The sequence below is a fragment of the Mycena indigotica genome (assembly GCF_014461135.1).
Source record: "Mycena indigotica strain 171206Taipei chromosome Unknown Mind.scaff0006, whole genome shotgun sequence".
Lineage (NCBI taxonomy): Eukaryota > Fungi > Basidiomycota > Agaricomycetes > Agaricales > Mycenaceae > Mycena > Mycena indigotica.
Window position 1 is genome coordinate 1,664,201 of NW_023503005.1, and position 18,614 is coordinate 1,682,814.

The following is an 18,614-nucleotide window of genomic DNA, read 5'->3' on the forward strand; positions in this document are numbered from 1 at the left end:
TCTTCGCCCGCCAACACCGCATCCACATCTTGTGCTATCCCGCACATTCAACCCATGTCTACCAAGGTCTTGACGTCGTAATATTTGGGCCGCTGAAAGGCTATTGGACGGAGGAAAAGACACGCTTCCGCGCGCAAACTGGGCAAACGATCAAAAAGAGCAATTTCCTCCGCGTCTATGCATGCGCGCATCGACGAGCACTCACCGAGGCAAATATCAAGACAGCATTCCGGAAGACCGGTGTCTGGCCATTTGATCCCTCCGTCATAACCGCAGACATGATGGCACCCAGCATCGAGACGTCCATCCAAGGACATCTTCCCGTTGCGCCGTCTACTCCGATACGCGCTGTTACGACGTACATTGGCAACGTCCATCGGAGCAACAAACGCCGGCGACTTGAAGAAGATTCAGAGCAGGGGTATGAAGCGGGAGGCTCAGCAACACATCCGGCGTACCTTTCGGATATGCTTACAACAATCAGCAACAGCTCGTCCGCATTCCTTGTCTCATCCTCACCCATCCCATCATCTGCCACCCCACCCCGCTTCAATCCAACACTTATATCCCCAAGCAAATCGCGCAAACGACGCTACGCGTCATTGCTTGCAGCCCCACCCGCCACCGAGCGTGAAGAGCAGATGCAAGATGCAATTCAAGAGCTTCTCGGCCAGTTGCGGGAAAGGAAGTCACAGCTTGTGTCGATGCAGTCGAGCCTGGTCCTGAACGGCGTGTATTTGGATCGTCTCCGAATGCAGCTGGCAGCGCAGGAGGAGGCTCGGACGATGGCACAGAGGAAGAAGGGACGCCTCGTGGGTGATGGGCTTCCTCGATTGTTGACATCTGTCGAGTTTGTCAGGCGTGTCCAAGACTTCCACGATGCAGCAAAGCAGAAGGAGGCCGAGGCAGCAGTACGCAAGGCCACGAAGGGGGAGCTGAAGAAGCTGATGGATGAGTGGAAGATGCTGGAGGCAGACCGGAAAGAGCAGAATCGCAAGATCAGAGAACTTGTCAAGGCAGAGCTTGCAGAGTGGAAAGCGGAGAAGAAGCAGCTGGGAAGGGGTAAGAATCCTGATTGGCCGAAGCCCTCAACGAAGGGTCGCCTTCTCGATCCGATCCCGAAACCTCAACTTGACTCCACTGAAAACACAGGCTCCGATAGTGAGGAGGACAGTGAAGAGGGGTCAGAGATTGAGTAGAAGGTCTGTAAGCCATCGTTAGAGCCATTTAATTACTATTCCGGGCTGCAATACACAAACTCTGTGTGATTTGCTGTCAGGGGTGTGTTTCCCAAAACGGAAATTTTGCTCGTTGCTCAACAGACACCTTCCAATGCTTCAAATATTATAAAATTCAAGATATAAGATCTTATTAGGTGTATTACTGCCCATACAAATTTGAACAACGATCCGAGACATAGCAGGCAAGCCATCACAGCTGCTGTACCACTGTACCATTGGCCGGTAGATGACTGTATGGACTATTACAATGCTCGAATATCTGGCATATGTATTAGAGATGTAAGTAGGAGACAGTTCGAGTCTACGGACGAAGAAAAGGATGTCACGAAGAAGAACAAATAAGGCAAAATTTTAAAAGATGTTCTCCACGAGCCGGAATCCTTGAAATAAGTATGAGCAAGGTAAAGATATGAGCCAGAAACTGAAAACTGACCACGCTGCATTGAGTCTTGACATCGACATCGAGGAAGGAGGAGGACTGAGGAAGAGGTGTCGCGAAGGGTCACACTGAACATCTAAGCTCAGCTCACACGAGACCAACACGTGAGTAATGGCGCTAGCCCGACTAACTAGGGTAGCCAGACGACTAGGCCACTATCTTGGACAAATGCCAGCCGCGCCGCCGAACCAAGCATGGGGAAATTTCGCAACCTGAGCTGGCACCAGTCGTCACAAGCGAGAAGTTGAATAAACGGGTGAAGGATTAAACCTGGCCACCTGGCTCATCTTCTGCGATCCCACACTTGTATAATGGTGTAGGTCTGGCCACCTAGGCCACTACTTGGACGGTTGAAACTTGGCGCTCTGCCCAGTTCACGCATTCGAAACGTCGTGGCATGAACCGATATCAATTGTCACCGTTAACCGGTTTCTGGGGACTTTGGTACATTACATCTTGAAGTTTGCTTGATGGTCTTGAGTCTTAGAGTCTTGACGATGGTGCGGCAGACATAGCGGAGAAGTCTGAGGACTCTGAGTGAAATCAAACTGGTGAAGATTTGAACCTGGCCCACCTTGCTTGTTTTCTGCAACGACACGCGAGCAGCCGCAGTTGTGCGAACGTTCGCCTTGAATCTTGAGGTTCACTTGATAATCCGTTGTCACCGAGCATTTAAGACGTTCGTGGAGTCACAAGTTATGTTTCGGAAGAGGCCCGCCCCAGTAACTCCAACCCGTGATCCGCACGAACAACTAAGACCAAGAACCCTCACCGCGCAAGGACACCGATGACCACCAACATCCCCCATTCCACCCACATCACTGGCGCACCCAATGCGACTCCGGAGGAAATGCAAAGACGTATCGACCAACTCGTGACTGCAGGCCAGCACCTTTCAGCAATGGCCGAAGAGGAGGAGGTCGGGTTGCCGCATTTGCTGGACGATGTTGAGACCCTGGATGACGAGAGGCGCCGGAAAGAGTGGCAGCTCGCCTCGCTATTGGGTGTGTACCGGTACCATCGACAGTACATTACGCCTATCTCACTCTCTACCAGAGTGTATCGAAGAGGTGAAGAAGCGGACGAAGGGAGACTTGCAGGTCGGCGGTAAATGTCATTCCAAGTGTTGGCCTGCTCCGCGTTGACTGCCCTGAAAAGAACGATCAAGCGAAACGGCGAGCCAAATGGAAGATTATGATAGCGTCAACGACTCGGAGCGGTTGATCGTCGTCTTCAACGGCGACGGGGAACGACCAGATAGCGCTAGCGAGCTTTATAAAGGATTCAAGATGCACTTGACTAGCGGGAGGGGCCAAGACGAATGGGATCAGGAAAATTATAGTACGCAAATAGATGTACCAATGGAATTCTAGAGGCGAATGTCAGATTAAATTCAAGGAACCAGGAGTCTGGGGCGCATTGCCTGAGTTGTTGACATCAGATTGGACATCGAGAGCTTTGGAATTCAGCGGTGCCAGTGCAGCTCGTCATGCTGACCGCCCGTTGGTCGTTTTGCACAATTGATCTGGACATCGTGAGGTACGAAGCGATAGAAAATCTACTAGAACAGCGTCACTGCTTTTGCAAGGTCAGCAACGAGCAAGGAAACGAAATAGGCATCCAACTCACAGTTCTCAGACACTGTTCACATCCACCGAGGAAAACTAGATACATCTTCAGCTGGTCGTCTATCAGTCCGTTAAGATGTGGAATCGTATTGTTGGAATGGAAGGAAGGCACGGCCAAACAAGCCAAGGTAACTGTAGACCGTTTGTCGGCGCTGGGCAACTCAAACAACTCTAGGCTAGAGTCCACGTAATGACTGAGCAGACGAGACATAGAGCAGCTAACAGAGGCAGAATGAACGGCGGAGCATTTCTTGACACTAAGCAATGGGGTGAACGGGGGAAAAGCTGCATTAGAGAAAAAAGTCGAAAGGAAGATGCTGTGGCCCACGTGATTGATTTGATTCGATCCATTTCTTCCCAGTGTGGCTTTTGGCGCAAGTAATCTCTTTCATTCGCGAAGCTCTCAGGATGGGTTCAACAAATGACTGTAGTTTCTTCCTAGTAGGACCCATCTTACTTGCTACTTGCGTCCAGCTACAACGTAACAACGATGCATCGGCGAATCCCACCAATTCACTTACTACTTATTGACCTGAACAAATTGGATTGTCGCGAGAAAGGATTAATATTGAAGATGCAGACCATTTAATCATCTAAAACCCGTTAAACTCACGAGCTATCGCCCACGACACGGCTTCTTCCACATCCTGCACTTCATGGGTCGGCTGGTGTGAGGGCGTCGTGCCCGCTGCGAAGACACCCGTTCGCACGAGAACGGACTCCCATTTGGCCGCATTGGCACCAGCAATGTCTGCAAAAACAGACTTGGTACTCGGTGGGAAGGAAACAAAGACCACGCTTACCAGAGTCGGGATTATCTCCGATCATATAGCTGTAGTCCAAGGTCAATTAAGGAGCGAGAGGTCGGGAAGACAGTCGTACATGCGCCCCGCATGTCCGTTCATCTTGTGGAGTCGTTCCTGTAACACGTGGGCTGCGAAATCGTAGGTGGCTTTTGTGGGTTTCCCGAACTGGGTGCAACTATGCTGCTCGTCTCAGTCTGAGAAGAGACGGAGGTGGCTTTCTGACTGACGGGTATTGCGAGCCAGTTAGACCCTGCAAGCTGTATTAGTGATGGTAGGAACAGTAGATAGATCACACACCTCGAACACGCCCTGGAAAGCGGCTTTGAACGCTCCTTGCCTGCCCACTATCAGGAACCACACACACAGAAACGAGCCCTCGTTCACCCTAAACGGTTGACCGGAAAGTCCGACTTCCACAAAAGATCAGGGTTGCAAAAGACGAGTTCGACGGGGTTTTTCTGTTGGTGCAAGGGCACATGAGGTCCGCCAATGTATCCAGCGGATTGGATGACGTCGCAGATAATTTGAACTGCGCAACGGATTCAATGGAAAGGCATCAGGCCGATTTTTTTTACTTACTGTCTAAAGCCCAATTACGCGGGTCATGGAAGACGAATATCGCGGGTATTCGGGTTTGAGAGAAGTCAATTGGCTTATGGGGCCGTGAGCAATGGGTGCAAAATCTCGATGGCGCCTACCAGTGTTGAGGCCTGCTCGGACGGGTTTAGCTGGTGGAATGGCCAAACACTGTGTGGGTGAAATTTCAGAGAGAGAGGTCGCGTCTCGGGTTACCTGGGATTCCAGGAAAGCACGTCTAACGGCGTCAGAGCCTTCTGAAAGCCGTAACTAGATGTGTTTTTCAACAATGGGCCCAAGGAAAGAAAGCAACTCACTCAATCGCTACCTGGCGCACCTGATCAAGTTTCCCTCCCAAAACCAGCACCGGGGAGTCGTGATACTTGTGCGACAGGGTCTTGAGGACAGTATGAGCTTGGATGTACTGTTCTGGTTCAATCTAGCCCTCGTCAATAATGCTGAAGACCAATGAAAAAGCCAAAACCAACCTTGAAGCCCAGCTGCCGCGTCAACTTCTCGCTTCGATATCGTTCACTGACACCACCGCCATTCGTGAGCTAGGGGTATGGGTGGTGGGCAGCCAAACACCAAAAGGCGCTCACAAGGATATACGGCAACTTGCTGATCAGCGCGTTCAAGAGCAAGAAAAGGCCTTGATCGAAATGGCCTACACTTTGAATGGATTATCTCCCTCCAAGATGGCGAGCGCGCGTTTTGCGGCAGGAAGCACGCTGGGTCCCCGGATTAAAACGCCATCCTAAAAGCACTTCAATAGCTTGAAGGAGAACTGCTGGACACAAACAATATCAAACACGAAAGCCGGGGGTGGGCGGGCGACTGCTGGTTCAGCAAGTCAGTGGGCACTGAGGTCGCCGCTCCGAATATATTTCGACACACCTTGCAAGCATCGGCGCAAAGATGGACGCATCAGCGGCGTCACGTGTGACTTTTCACAATGAACACACACCATGGCTCGCCATCTGTGCAGATAGAAAAGGGCGCGTTCAGGCTCCGCGCGCACTCGACACCGCCTCCCCGGTTCACTCTTTTACAGGGGTCAAATATGCGGACTCCTCGTGGAGTGCCCTCTAATCTGGCGATTGCGTCTGTGTTGCTGTTGGCGTTGGCATCCATCGCAAGCTTTTCTTTCGCATACTACTTGTTCGCAACAAGGTTGGAATGGCTCTCCCGCTCTAGCTTATTGCTTACGAGTGTCGTCAAGCCGCGTTTGAGTCTCAACGTCGATTCTTTTCCTTGTTGCTGTGGAAATGGCAAGCATTGGAAGCGATAGCTTCGTGTGAGCTCTTCTTACTCCTTGTGAACTACGGCCATATGTTGACCCACTCTTAGCTTTTGAATGTGACTGAGCTTCACACAAACGCAGTTGAAGTTTCGCGTCTGGGTGATGCTTCTGCATGCGTCAAAGAAGATGCAAAGACCAGTCACGGCCGGTACTCTTACCACTATTAGTACTATGCGAGCAGAGGCCTTCAACTCAATATATTGCTTCTTCGTACTTATCTGTCCTAAACGGTCCATTCTGGTCGAAGTCGTAGATGCAGTACAATTACACACACACTTGGATTACAACAACATCTCTAAAATTTTACATATCGACCACATGGCCGCGCCGAATGTCCTTTCTAGCCCTCAACTTAGCCAAACTCAGCGCCCTCGCGCGCATCCATATATCCTCCCACGTACTATGTGACCCCTCTTGTGTTGTTGAGCTTGTCCGCCGATGATGATGATGCCGGCCAAAAGGCAAGTGACCAGACTCAGACGCCGACCCAAGCGACCTTCTTGGAAACGCAACACGTCCCTCGTCATCCGCTTCGTCTCCAGAAAGTAGCCCATCTTCCGTCGACAACTTCCGATCAGCCAGCGACGTATGCCCAGACGAACTCGTATAGCGAGACTGACTCGCCACCGAACCAGACAAGACAGACGAGACGAATGACTCGGACGAATCGCCAGCACCAGCGCAGAATGACGATATTGTCGAGCGCCCAGCCGAAGACCCACACCTGCTATAGGATATTATTGGCTGTGTCATCTCGTCCTCCTGAATGCCTTCCAAGATAGCACCAACGCGTTCAGTTATCGAAGTTCCCCCATGACGGCCCAAGTAGCCCATATTAACTGGTGTCGAAGCAGATATGGGAATCGCTGGTCGTTGAGCTGGCGGAAAAACGGGTTTAGAGTCGGACTGGGAGAGTTTTGATGCCGGCAGTCTTCCTCCTCGCGGTCCCGCAAAGCGATGGAAGAATCCGTTTCCAGAGCCTGCCCGCCAAAATGCAGACTGGGTTGATTCTGACGCGACAAGAGAAGACTGCGACGTCGGTATCCGACTGGGAAACGCTCCAGCGACCGACGCAGAACGTGGTATGATCGGTGCAGTAATAGTCGAGGCTGAAGTTGATTGTGGGATGACTGTCGTTGAAGCCGAACGAGACATCATCGATAAAGGGCTTTTCTTCGCGGGCTCAGGAGACGGAACATGAACTCCAGCGGCAGCAAGGACACGTTCGACTGAAGCATGCCCACGGGGATGCTGCATCCGATGTGCGTATACACAGCGAATACTCCCATTCGCACTAAGGTTTGGCATCAATTCGCGATCACGGGACCAGGCACGAGAATGACAAACCTCAGCTCGAACACGAATTCTCCTCCAAGCAGCCTAATATCGCCACCCTTCGCCCAAACCGGCAGACCAGAGCGAATGGCGCGCATCAGAACCGACCCAATGCCAGAAAACGACCCATGAGTGATGTATGTTTCTGGCGCAGCCTCTGGATCAATGGAATCACCATGGCCAACGCTGTTCTCAAGTGTGTCGTGGCCGCAGCATGTCGAAGAAGAAGAGCTGTCCAATGATGCTGCCAAAGGAGGTGCCCCATCCCAACCCATTCCCAACGCAGCATAAACGCCTTCGGCAGGCATCGGATCCACAAATATACGCACACTAGCAATACCACACGACCCAGAAAACTGGAATGAGTCAAGGTATTTCCCAGCAAGCGTATGGGAGCCTGGAGCAATGACGAGGAGATGAGTTTCGTTGTCTCCGACTTGTTTTGTGGACTCGATTAGCCTTTCGAGAAGGTTTTCTGCAGGACAATTTGCCGAGTATTTATTACAGGTTGCAGCACGGACACCCCCAGCGAGTGCAACCATATAGTCCTGACAAAGAGGGCACCAAAAATGTCGCAAGAAGATGACGACAGTGCGACGAAGCTCTGTGCCCGGCCTGGGTCCCACTCCAACAACACCCAGGTCAAGAGATTCGCGAGACATCCCAAGGAGTTGACCGAATTGCACACGGACTCCATTGGGAGACACGAGAGGCAGACGGACTGCGCGCTCAATAGCATTTTGTGTTGGTGGAGTAAGAGGAAGAAGCGGGCCAGAGCGCTTCGAATTCAAAGAACGGTTACTCGAGGGCGATTTTCTGAGGACAGAAGGGGGTTTTCGTGGGCTCGAATGTCCGTCGAGCGAGGCTGAAGTATATTCAGATGGCGATGCCGAGAGTTTCCCGGAAGAACGGGCTCCAGAAAGCGAAACTGAGTGACCATCGACCGACCTCGAGCGGCCCATAAACTGTTTACGCAAGAAAAGAGTCGCTGTGAATAAGAAACGCTTGAGCATAAGAATACAAAAAGCCAAAAAGCAACGGACTGAAAGAAGGGGCGTCTTCTCCTGGAGATGTCGGAGGGGTGGTCAGATCGGTCTCGCCGGAGGACTGTGAGTTTGTTGAGTACGAAAACTGGGTCGATACTGGCGAGGCGGGAGTTGGGATAATGGGAAGGTCGACCAACACCATTGGACGTGTCGCAGCCTTGTAACGAGCCAGTTCCACGGGCAGCAAGTCTGGTGGAAAATTGACTGGGGTGGGGCCTGAGATGGTAGGTTTTCGTGGAGAGGGAGATGGAGCAGAGTGTAAAAGACGGGCGAGGCGAGTTCGCGTGCTGCTCGATGTGGGTAACGACGGCGAGGCAGAGGACTGTGTTCGACGACGAGAATAGTGTGAGTGGATGTCGCTGTCTGGCGTTATTGGCGGTGGAGTGGAGAGTGGCAAGGAGACAGGTAGCGCAAACGAATGGCGAGTAGGGAGAGAACTGGAGTGGTCATCGTCGATGGTGGCGTTATAGACTGGAGGGGGTTTGCGACGGACTGCGGATGGCATCTGGAATAGATAGTGGTGGTGGTCGCAAGCAAGCTGAGACAAGAGATTGTGTCCAATTTGAAGGCAACGCGGGACCCGCTCGGCTTCCTCAAGGCAAACCAAAAACGTGTTTGGGACTTCTTCGCTTTACCCAACTACGGTCCTATTCGCCGCAATTTACTGTAAAGTGTATTCCTGGACCTCTGCAGCGGGTATCCATTGCACGGCGGCTATTTGACATCATGGCTTTGGCTCGGAGATTATTTGTGATTGTTTGCGTGACTTGTTTCCAAGTTCTTTCTTTCGCCAAAACAGCCTGCATCTTGCCCTTGATTTGCTTAGTTCAACGCCGCTGTCCCTGCTCTACACTTGCGACCCGTCGTCTCCGAAGAAGCGCAATCCGCAAAGCTCCCACTTTATGCAACCTTCATCTAACCGCTTCCGTGTGGTATCTATTTCATTCCCCCAACAACAGCTAGTCTTTTGCACTGTCTCTCCTGTTACGGTGCTTTTGTAATCGCGTCTTCAAGTCTACGAGATCAAATTACCCAAAGATAGAGCCCGAAGGGTGAACGTATGTAAAAGCAACGATCAAACTCGTCGAATCAACGAAGTATTTCAGCGCTCTAGGCCAGTCATGACAACATTTGGCACAATCTTGGTCTTATAGTATCCTTTCAGAAAATTTAATCCCAATCTATTCATCAATGAGCGAGAAAGATACTTGAACTAGAGGCGTACCGGGACTCACTGAATGTTGTAGTCGTTGCTATCATCCCAAGCTGTGAGTGGATAGAGAACAGCCACTATATTATGCTTATGAGAGCTGCCTTGATAGCGGAGCTGCTTTTCTCCAACGGTGCTCTCCCATTGTAAATACCCTGCATGTGCTGAGACCACTGGAAGTCGCTCTTCCAGAGGTCAAAGTCAAAGTATGTGTCCTCGTATTTCTTTTCGAGCTCTTGTTCTTCTTGTTTCTTGTTGGCGTCGCTTGTGAACACTGACACACATGTCAACAGAGGTTATCAAGCTTAGACGCACTCATCGTAATGCGCATAATATCCGCCATGGAGCTCAAGGGCCCTTCGCGCAGCACTTACTACATAAATCCAACGCGACGCAGCACTGAGGTCCGCGATGTCGCGCGGCTCTAGCTAAGTATTGATCAGTGTTGTTGATAAGCTGAGTGAAGCTGAGATCGTACGCAAAAAAATCTGCAAGCGATCTTCTCTGGGTCACCAGCGACTCGTCGGTAGGAAATTTTCAGCGGCGGTGGCTGGGGATTCCAATCATCCTACATCCATTGTGGGGTCACTGTAACCACCGCGACTTGCCGAGGTGGTACATCTATGTATAGGTGGAACACCGCTATTTGGGTTCGCAGATGGGTTGAGTTGAGGTGACATGTCGAAAGAGACTTGGAGAAATCGGCCTTTTTCTTTGACAAGTTCAGAGAGTGCTTCGTGAGAGTACATCTTCATAGGTTGCATATGCTCGTGTTGGTCAATGTTATTGGAGGCCCGACTCTCATAGGGCAATGTCGCTAGCTTGTCCCTTGTCAAACGATAGTGTTTGACTGCATTCGCAGTCTAAAGGCGTGTCCAGGTCAGCGTCAATTACTTCGAAACCACTGCATGACGTTGTCAGGATGATTCGGCGACTGCTCTCAACTGCTGATCGAAATGCTCTTTGCGTTAGGTTCAACTTTAAATCGGAAGACGTAATGGAACTTGTCAGCAGAACCATTGGACATTGCACACTGGAAGAACTCGCAAGTTAAAGTTATTAATATCGTACAACTAGCCACCTTCTTTCGATTCGGGGTCAGCAAATTCCCTCCAACCATCTTGGAGAGTGTTAGCCTCGGGATGCTCAAATCGCTGCAATTAATTATGAGTCCCACTGCCGTTGGCTTGAAAATCTTCTGGTCGAGATTGGAATTGGAATATATTGGATCAAAAGGCAAGACGTGAGCGATGGCCACTCCCTTTCAAGTTCAGATTCAGAATTCGTCCCAGCCTTTAGACTCGTGAATAAGAGGGAAATGGATTACAACGCGACTCACCAGGTGCCCATTGCCAATCACTCGTGAAATCGCCGCCATCGAAATCCACCTGGTAGAGTGGATAGAGGACCGCAACTACATTGCGACTATTGCGACTGGGACCGCTGTAATAGCCGCTGTAGTAGAAGTCGTCGTCTTGCTTCTCCATCCATCTCGAGTATTGTTGCATATGCGTTGACCACTGGAAGTGACTCTTCCATTCTCCATGATCATAAGGAAATCTAGCCTTATATTCGGCTTCGAGTTCCTTCTCCTCACGTTCGCGGCATTGACGGACACTACAAACCGTTTTTTTTATCATTGAATTGTCGAGTTCCACCGCGTACTGGTCATAATGAGCATGAAATCCGCCATGCAGCGTGACGGCCCTTCGTGCGACTGTCTCGACATCAATCCACTGCGACGCAGCTGCAAGATCGTTGATGACGTGTGGTTCAATCTAGGCGGTTTCTCAGTTTTGTCTGACAGATAAAGGTTCAAGCCATACACAATAAAGCCGACAAGCATCCCCAACCGAGACCACATTAGTCACATGGGATGGCTTCCAGCAAATCCTCTCTGGGTCCGGTTTCTCTCCGCTCGTGACCCGCTCATACGTTGGTATCTTGAGAGGTGGCGGCTGCGGGTCCTTCTCGATCCTCAACCACCTCGGCAAGTCGGACAGCTTCACCCGGAGAATCGTCACTGTAGGACGGCCTTCCGCCGCCGGCCCGGGGTCGCCGACATACTCCTCGATACCAATGATAAGAGGAGTACCGATGAACAAGCTTTTCTCCCGCGCAAGGTCGAAGAGAGCTTCGTGAGAGTACAGCTTCATAGGCCGCATAAACTGGTGTTGCTTGATGTTCTTGGAGTCACGACTCTCGTAGGGCAATGTTGCTAGCTCGTCCCTCGTCAGATGATAGTGTTTCACTGCGTTCGTGGCGGTAACGGTCTACAAAGTCGTTTCAGTGGTATGTAGTGTATTGAACACTCCAAGACGTACGCATGTATAAGCAGCATGCTTAAAGGTGCCGTCGATCCTCCGAGGGCCACGACATGCGATGAGCTCTTTCCACTCTTTCTTCCGTTTGTTGATACCAGTATTCTTCGTCTTCTTGTTCTTCGACTCTGGTTTTTGTGGTGAGGCAGAGCTCGGCGACGCGCGCTTTCGTGTCTGGCCTTGTCGTTCTGGGGGCATGACGAGTGGGAATGAAATGCAGGAATCGGAGTTTGAAATTCATCGGAAGCGTATAAGTGATGCCTCAAGACTGACTCCCGCAGTCAGCGAAATGCCTTTCTCCCATTCCTCGTAGTGGTGGACGAGAAAGGCATCTTTTAATGTCGTCGCGGAATGATACGGACCTCTGGAAGCCGTCACTGTCAATCAAAACACATCAAACTTCCGAAAAAAATAAATGTCCTTTCAACGTTGACGACTGAACTGAACTCCCAAATACTTGAAGAAAACAGGCGCCAGCTTCTAACCAAACTCATCTTCGCATTGTCAAGATCAAGCGTATAGTAGTTGCCTCGATATAGGAAGCAGCAACTTGTCCGCACAAGTTTTTCGCTGTCCCCTCGATTGGATCCAATTTCGCCTCGGAGTCCATTGAACATTGACCATGAAAGTTCTGTATAACATGCCATCCTCCTTTACCCCTTATCTCAGTAAATTCCTTCCAACAACGCAACAACGTCCTCGAGAGTGTTTAGCTCGGGCTGCAGCGCACGCTGCGCAACTTTGGGCAAATCCTCCCTTGGCACATTATATTGGCCCAGCGTGCTCTTCAACCCGAGCCTGTCAACCAACCTGAAGTAACATCGAACTTGAGCAACATAGATGTAAGACGGAAAAGCAACCAACCCGGTGATCAGTTCAGATAGCTTCAGAACATCACCTTCGACAGATCCGGTAGTGGGCTCTTCGAGATAAAAGAGGCATCGAGCGAGGGCCTGCTTGTCTGCTGCTGAAGCAGTGCGCGCCTGGAGTGCGACAACGGGAGCGAGGGTGAGGCAAGAGGTGATTCCATGCGGAATGCTATAGGCTGCTCCAAGTTTGTGGCCAAGGGCATGCGAAAGGCCGAGTGCGCTAACATCGTTTAGTCGGCCCAAAGTCAAACCAAAAAACTTCAAACCTGTATCTTTCCCACCTGTTTGCGATTCGACTCAGATTATCGACCGAAAGAGGAGACAACGCACTTGGTCGGCCAGAGACTCATCCATGTCGCCAGTTGAAGTTTGTGCCGAGCCTCAATGTTGGTAGGGTCCGCCTGCGATATAGGAAGGTACTCGAACAAGTCTCGTAAAGCTGCATAGCACAGAATTTTCGCTGGCGGTGAAACGAATGGTCGGTATAAGCTCTCTAATCCACCAATTATTGAGAAGAGAAACGAATACAAATTTGTTGACACCTACCGACGCAGTGATCGACGGCCCGGATTCCGGTGGAAATCCTTACTCTCGGTTAGATAACCACTGGGCGGAGTTGCGAGACTGCATACCAAAGACGTCTGGGCGTCGGGAGGGTCAACTCCGCGTCGAGAATGATCCCTGCAGGCGCAAGTTCTTGGTGAGAAACAGCGACCTTCAACCCATTCTCGTCTGTATAGCCAGCGCCGATCTGTTGTGGATGATTAGTAATTTCTCAATAAATATGCAGATCGCCAAGCTGACCGAGTATTCGGCGGCGCTGAGAGTGGTAGGTATGGCTATCTGAGGAATGGGACTCGTGGCCCCGGTTTTTTCCATGAACCGGTACCGGATTGCTTTCGCACCGTCGACCGGGGAGCCTCCACCCACGGCAACGATGAAGTCCGCTTTGCTTTCTTCTAGGACCTTGATGCAGGCGTTAATTCCAGCGACAGGTGTATGTTCGCCTATATCTGTGAAAGAGCCGGCAAAGGCATCGAGGCTAGTGAGAAGTGCTTCGATCTTGCTGACTACATCAGTCTGGAAAAATGTAAGACTTGGTAGAGTCGCTGGTGCAGAGGACCTTGGTGTAAAGACTGCGCCCAGTAACGATTAAGCCTTTCTTGACATTGAGACGTTGTATGAGCTTTGGTAGAGCGGTAGCAGTCACTCCAGGTCCATAGTGAATACTCTTCAGTGTGTCTGTCCAGCCATACGAGCCCTAAAGAGTTCGGGAGGTCGAATGCTTGCTATTGAGGAGCAAACCTGCAGATGTTCGTAGGAAGCCGACATGGTGGTAGAACTTGAAGATCTAACGCGTGACGTCATGCGTCAGCCTTTTCGATGCGGACACACTGGGTTCTCAAACTCGGAGTCAAAGAGTATAACCCGCTATAACCCGACGCGTGAGTTGGCGTGCCAATGTCCAAGGAGTAGCTTTTCAAGTTGTCCTGTTGTTTGATAACACAATGAATCACTCACAAGACCGTACCGTTCGGGAATAACACTGACCGGCCGTTTGATTCATAGCATGTTCGAGAAGCAACCGAGCTCCGAATGGTCCGAGGCAATTGCTTCATGATGCTGTGGCGTTGCACCTGGGTTTGAAGGGTTGAACTTGTTTCGTGGGTGGCAGAAGATATGAGAGTAGTCCGAGAGTAGTCTTGTACTTACTCTGGACATCACTACCTTTTCATTATGCAGTGGAGCGGAGACAATAACCGACATTAGAAGGAAAGAATTCAAAGATGTGCCTGTCCGAGTCGGCGGAAGTTGTTTGCCCGCACCAAAAGGGGTAATTCGTGGCGATCATCCTTGTTTGCAGCCAACCACCATCTCGCTATGGCTTCAGACGACACTTCTTGGATCCCGCAGGGGACTCACAACGTGGTCATTGGTCCTTCACTCCATAAACACCTCAAAGCTCGGCGAGGAGTACCTGCCCAACCACCAAAACGAGTGGGCCCTCCAGAACGGGACTTTTTCACGTTTCGATGTTGGTTCTACGACTTTCCCCGGGCTTCGCTTACCCTCTTTAGACAACTTTAAGCCAACCTCCGTCGATATAACTAAACCAGGCACCATAGAAGTCAATCGCAACGGCAAGGCAGATGGTGGGTCGGTGAGAGTAGAGCATCCCTCCGCTCAGGTGCGTCGTTCGCGGTCTCGTCAATATAACACGCGTCTGAAAGCACTCATATAGCCTGGGGAGAGCAATGTCTATCTTGGCACCGAAATTCCGTCCAAAGAATTTGACTGCGTCCTGATATACGACGAAGAAACCGGGGTACTGCGGAATGTCTTCCCTTGCTGTTTCGGCTCATTCGCCTTAGGACTACAAGCTTGAGAAACTGGAAGCGTGCATGAACTTGTCCTTCGACAAACGACGACAAACTGAATGTGTGTTTCATTGCCACGGGACTAGATCGGTCTATTAATGCATTCACAATAGCACTACCGGCCTCGTCTGCCTCGACGCCTGCCCCACCTATTTTAGACAATGAACACCCCATGGAACTAGATGCTATAGGCGAGCTAGACGACGACATATCCCAATACCACGCGCTACGCCAAGAAGAAGAGGAAGATGAAGAAGGCGAACTATTACCCATACCACCGGTCCCCGTGCCACCCAAACCGGCAGCACCTAAACCACCACGCAAGATTGCCAAGAAGCCTCCCCCGCCCCCACCGCCATTACCCGCCGAACTAGACGGCGATGCGTATGAAGAAGATTTACAATTTGGCAAACCGACTGTCAAGCGACGCCGAAAAACACCGCCCCCTCCTCCCCCTCCCGTTCCCGTTCCAGTTGTACCTGACTTATCATTACCTGGGTCTTCCTCTGGATGGACCGCTCCGCCCCCTCCAATCGCGGTACCGTCAGACTCAGAAGATCCCGAATCTGATTGGGAGGAAGCCGTGCCGACTGGCGTGGTTGTGCCTATATCAACAGTTGATATCGACATGAACGATCTTGAGGCAGAACTCGAGGCAGAATTATTCGATGCTGGTGATGGTGAAGACGGGTCAGACGACGACTTTCTCGCGAACGCCATGCCGAACACGTTCAACTCGGACCCGCCAATACCGAAAGGCGTGCCCTTGTCGCTTCAACAGTTCGCTGCTTCCCAGGAGGGGAGGTGGTTATAGCGAGGACGAGTATTCTTCGAGCGAGGAGAGCGACGATGATTGACGACACATTTTCACTGGAATTTTGGCGGCACCATTTTTTGCCTTTGCATCGGACGGACTATGACTTGAGTTAAGCTGTTTGATTGCGGCCATTGCTGGATACGTATCATCGCACGGGATTTATTTATGTACCCATAGGCAACCACCGCTGCCTTTTTTAATTGCAATGAGGATCAGGCAACAGCTAGGAGGTATCAGTCGTGTTTCGTTGGAGACACCAGAGTTAAGGCGCCCATTAATGTCTGTCATTTGCCGACTGACAGTTCGCCCTCACACACACACACACGAAATCATTTGTCCCAGCTCGTGGATATCAGTCATTAAACAGTCAGGAAGGCAAAGCAAAATTATGCAGTAGTAGCTCTGGGTGGGGAGGAAAATGCGATATAACTCATCTAGAAAACCTGCCTACAAAAATCATGAATATATGGTATCTGCATTGTCCGGTTTCAAAGCACGGTGAAATGTCCGATGAAATGGTGGTGCGTAAAACTATGCGTTTTCGCAGAAAAGCGCAAGTCTATCACGACGAGGAAGACGGGGCAGCGGCGCTGCCGGTTGCGGAGGCAGCCGGACGCGGGACCTGAGAGAGACCGAGTACGTTGGTGTTGCCGTCAGGTGATTTACCGGTAAAGTCTTTCGGGAGTGGTTGTGAGGCAGCACCATTGGATCCATCGCTGGGCTTGTTGTCTCCGCCGGAAGACGAGCCGGATGACGACGATGAAGAGCCAGATGACGATGAGTCAGACGAGCCAGACGACTTGTTGTTGGACGACGAGTCAGTGGGTTTGCTTGCATTGGCACCAGCAATGATCGACGCAGCCTCATCAGGCGTGATGGTGGTCGTAGTGGTCGTGGTTCCGCCGGTGTTGGTGCCGGATCCACCACGGACGAGCTGGCCAAGGGTCTCTGGCTGGGCGTCGATGAAGGCAATGGCGGGGCCAGCGACCTGCTTGATAGTGTCACGGTCGATAACGTTGTTGGCGAGCGGGTTATCGTCAGAGGTGATCCAGATGGAGACGGGGCCATTGACACCTGGGGGGACGATGCACTTCTCGATGGGGAGGTTGATCGAGAATGGCATGCCTCCAATCATCATGTTGCAGAATTGGCCAGTGCTCTGAACGCCATCACCCTCGAACGTCAGAAGTGTGCCAGCAGAGGGCGTGCCTTTGTTGGTGATCTTGAGCGTCTTGGTGGGTGTGATACCAGTGTTGCAGTCGCCAGTGATGAAGCCAACAGCAAGCGACAAGACCTCCTGAGGAGTGAAAGGGACATCAAATGCTTGGGGAATGGCAGAACCAGTGCCCGAGAGCAAGTTGAGAAGGGTCTGGTGACGAGCCTCGACCGTCAAAATGGAGGCAGCGGCATCGAGGAAAATTGGGTCGTCAATCAAGGTAGCACCACCGAGATATGCCGAGACACCGAGATATTCCACAACACGAGCAGTCGCAGCCATCGTGGCGACATCCGTCAACACACTGTCAAAGTTGAAGCTGCATTTCAACGGCTCGGCACCGTTGTCTTTGAGCGCTTGTTGGATGAATGTCGTGTGCGCTGCCTCGTCCCCTTGGATTGTCGTCAAAGACTGGGTAACAATCGAAGCGGAGGAGAAGCCGGCATTGGAAAAGTCAGATTCGCTGAACTTTTTGATGCCCTGGGCGTAGAACTCGGTCTCCAATTGCTCAAGGACGTTGGCGAACTCTATTAGATGAGTCAGGGTCCGACAAATTATATGTATGACAACGGGACGCACGGAAAACGAGAGCATCATTCGCTGAAGCGGCCCGCGACTTGACTGGGCGAGCAGATACCAAAAGAGGGGAGGCGGCCAGGACGGCGAGGAAAGAAGTTGAATAACGCATTTTTCAGGGAGCTACCGGGAAGAGCCTGCTTAAGGAATGTGGGAAGATATCGCAAGCGATGAGGTGCAACCGGGCAGCCAGGAACACCTGTTTGGACAGTCAGTAAGCAAATCTGAACGGAGAACTAGCAGGACGGACGAGGGGGCACGGGCAAAAAAAGAAAAGGGAGGGAGGAGGGGAAACGAAAGGGTGAAAGATGTGATGGGAGTTAGTCGGTTTTGTACAGCCAGGCGATCCGACACTTTGGATTGCGAGATCATGATTCGGTGACACCGGTAGCCGCACTGGTGACTGGTCACTATGGAAATATGCTCGCACCCAATTGGACCTTTCCGTTGGCTTGAAGTTGAGAGGGTGCGTAGAATAATATCCAGGTCAACGGAAACCAAAGAGAGAGAGAAAACCAAGCTCATTTGGAGAGTTCGACCCTAGCATCTCTTGGCAATATGGACTGACAGACAGCCGGCAGTGGGCGGCAAGTGGGGTGATTTGCAACATCCAGAAATAGACGAGTCTAGGCTCCGCCAAATGAAGGGGGCCAATGAACGCGAGAGATGGCCATAAACGATTCAGTTCCGATCCAAAAACCATCAATCCATCTGATCGGGCCATTCGGCCATGAAGCTAACCATAGATTGCAACATGAAAGAAAGGCGATGTATCGGCGACGAGACACGATAACCAAGTAGCGACGCGTTGTTTCAACGTTGTAACCTACCGATTGACCGCCCGCACGGAATG

General features: G+C 51.2%; 6 protein-coding genes across 6 annotated transcripts; 1 reads left to right on the forward strand and 5 right to left on the reverse strand.

Moving 5' to 3' along the window:
* Positions 1 to 3,901: 3,901 nt before the first annotated feature.
* On the reverse strand, positions 3,902 to 5,618 carry MIND_00690500 (uncharacterized protein; the record flags this gene model as incomplete). The annotated part of the gene is made up of 15 exons (XM_037363613.1): positions 3,902 to 4,059; positions 4,112 to 4,140; positions 4,191 to 4,289; positions 4,342 to 4,364; positions 4,412 to 4,451; positions 4,499 to 4,643; positions 4,694 to 4,766; positions 4,813 to 4,861; positions 4,907 to 4,960; positions 5,008 to 5,129; positions 5,179 to 5,247; positions 5,293 to 5,311; positions 5,362 to 5,447; positions 5,493 to 5,530; positions 5,588 to 5,618. The coding sequence occupies 15 exons, from the start codon at positions 5,616 to 5,618 to the stop codon at positions 3,902 to 3,904; spliced, it is 1,035 nt and encodes a 344-aa protein (XP_037219257.1).
* Positions 5,619 to 6,567: 949 nt separating this feature from the next.
* Positions 6,568 to 8,879, reverse strand: MIND_00690600 (uncharacterized protein; the record flags this gene model as incomplete). Its single annotated transcript, XM_037363614.1, has 4 exons — positions 6,568 to 6,720; positions 6,783 to 7,287; positions 7,341 to 8,316; positions 8,372 to 8,879. 4 exons carry the CDS (start codon positions 8,877 to 8,879, stop codon positions 6,568 to 6,570), a joined length of 2,142 nt encoding a protein of 713 aa, XP_037219258.1.
* Positions 8,880 to 10,860: 1,981 nt separating this feature from the next.
* Positions 10,861 to 12,103, reverse strand: MIND_00690700 (uncharacterized protein; the record flags this gene model as incomplete). The annotated part of the gene is made up of 5 exons (XM_037363615.1): positions 10,861 to 10,877; positions 10,924 to 11,201; positions 11,250 to 11,362; positions 11,411 to 11,857; positions 11,909 to 12,103. The coding sequence occupies 5 exons, from the start codon at positions 12,101 to 12,103 to the stop codon at positions 10,861 to 10,863; spliced, it is 1,050 nt and encodes a 349-aa protein (XP_037219259.1).
* A 467-nt stretch (positions 12,104 to 12,570) lies between these two features.
* On the reverse strand, positions 12,571 to 14,142 carry MIND_00690800 (ATP-dependent DNA helicase PIF1; the record flags this gene model as incomplete). The annotated part of the gene is made up of 9 exons (XM_037363616.1): positions 12,571 to 12,715; positions 12,770 to 12,994; positions 13,041 to 13,055; positions 13,105 to 13,267; positions 13,321 to 13,358; positions 13,407 to 13,525; positions 13,579 to 13,854; positions 13,898 to 14,035; positions 14,080 to 14,142. 9 exons carry the CDS (start codon positions 14,140 to 14,142, stop codon positions 12,571 to 12,573), a joined length of 1,182 nt encoding a protein of 393 aa, XP_037219260.1.
* A 513-nt stretch (positions 14,143 to 14,655) lies between these two features.
* MIND_00690900 (EAF domain-containing protein) lies at positions 14,656 to 15,966 on the forward strand (the record flags this gene model as incomplete). The annotated part of the gene is made up of 5 exons (XM_037363617.1): positions 14,656 to 14,809; positions 14,853 to 14,962; positions 15,017 to 15,100; positions 15,147 to 15,213; positions 15,266 to 15,966. 5 exons carry the CDS (start codon positions 14,656 to 14,658, stop codon positions 15,964 to 15,966), a joined length of 1,116 nt encoding a protein of 371 aa, XP_037219261.1.
* Positions 15,967 to 16,531: 565 nt separating this feature from the next.
* On the reverse strand, positions 16,532 to 17,873 carry MIND_00691000 (uncharacterized protein; the record flags this gene model as incomplete). The annotated part of the gene is made up of 2 exons (XM_037363618.1): positions 16,532 to 17,712; positions 17,765 to 17,873. The coding sequence occupies 2 exons, from the start codon at positions 17,871 to 17,873 to the stop codon at positions 16,532 to 16,534; spliced, it is 1,290 nt and encodes a 429-aa protein (XP_037219262.1).
* Positions 17,874 to 18,614: the final 741 nt, after the last annotated feature.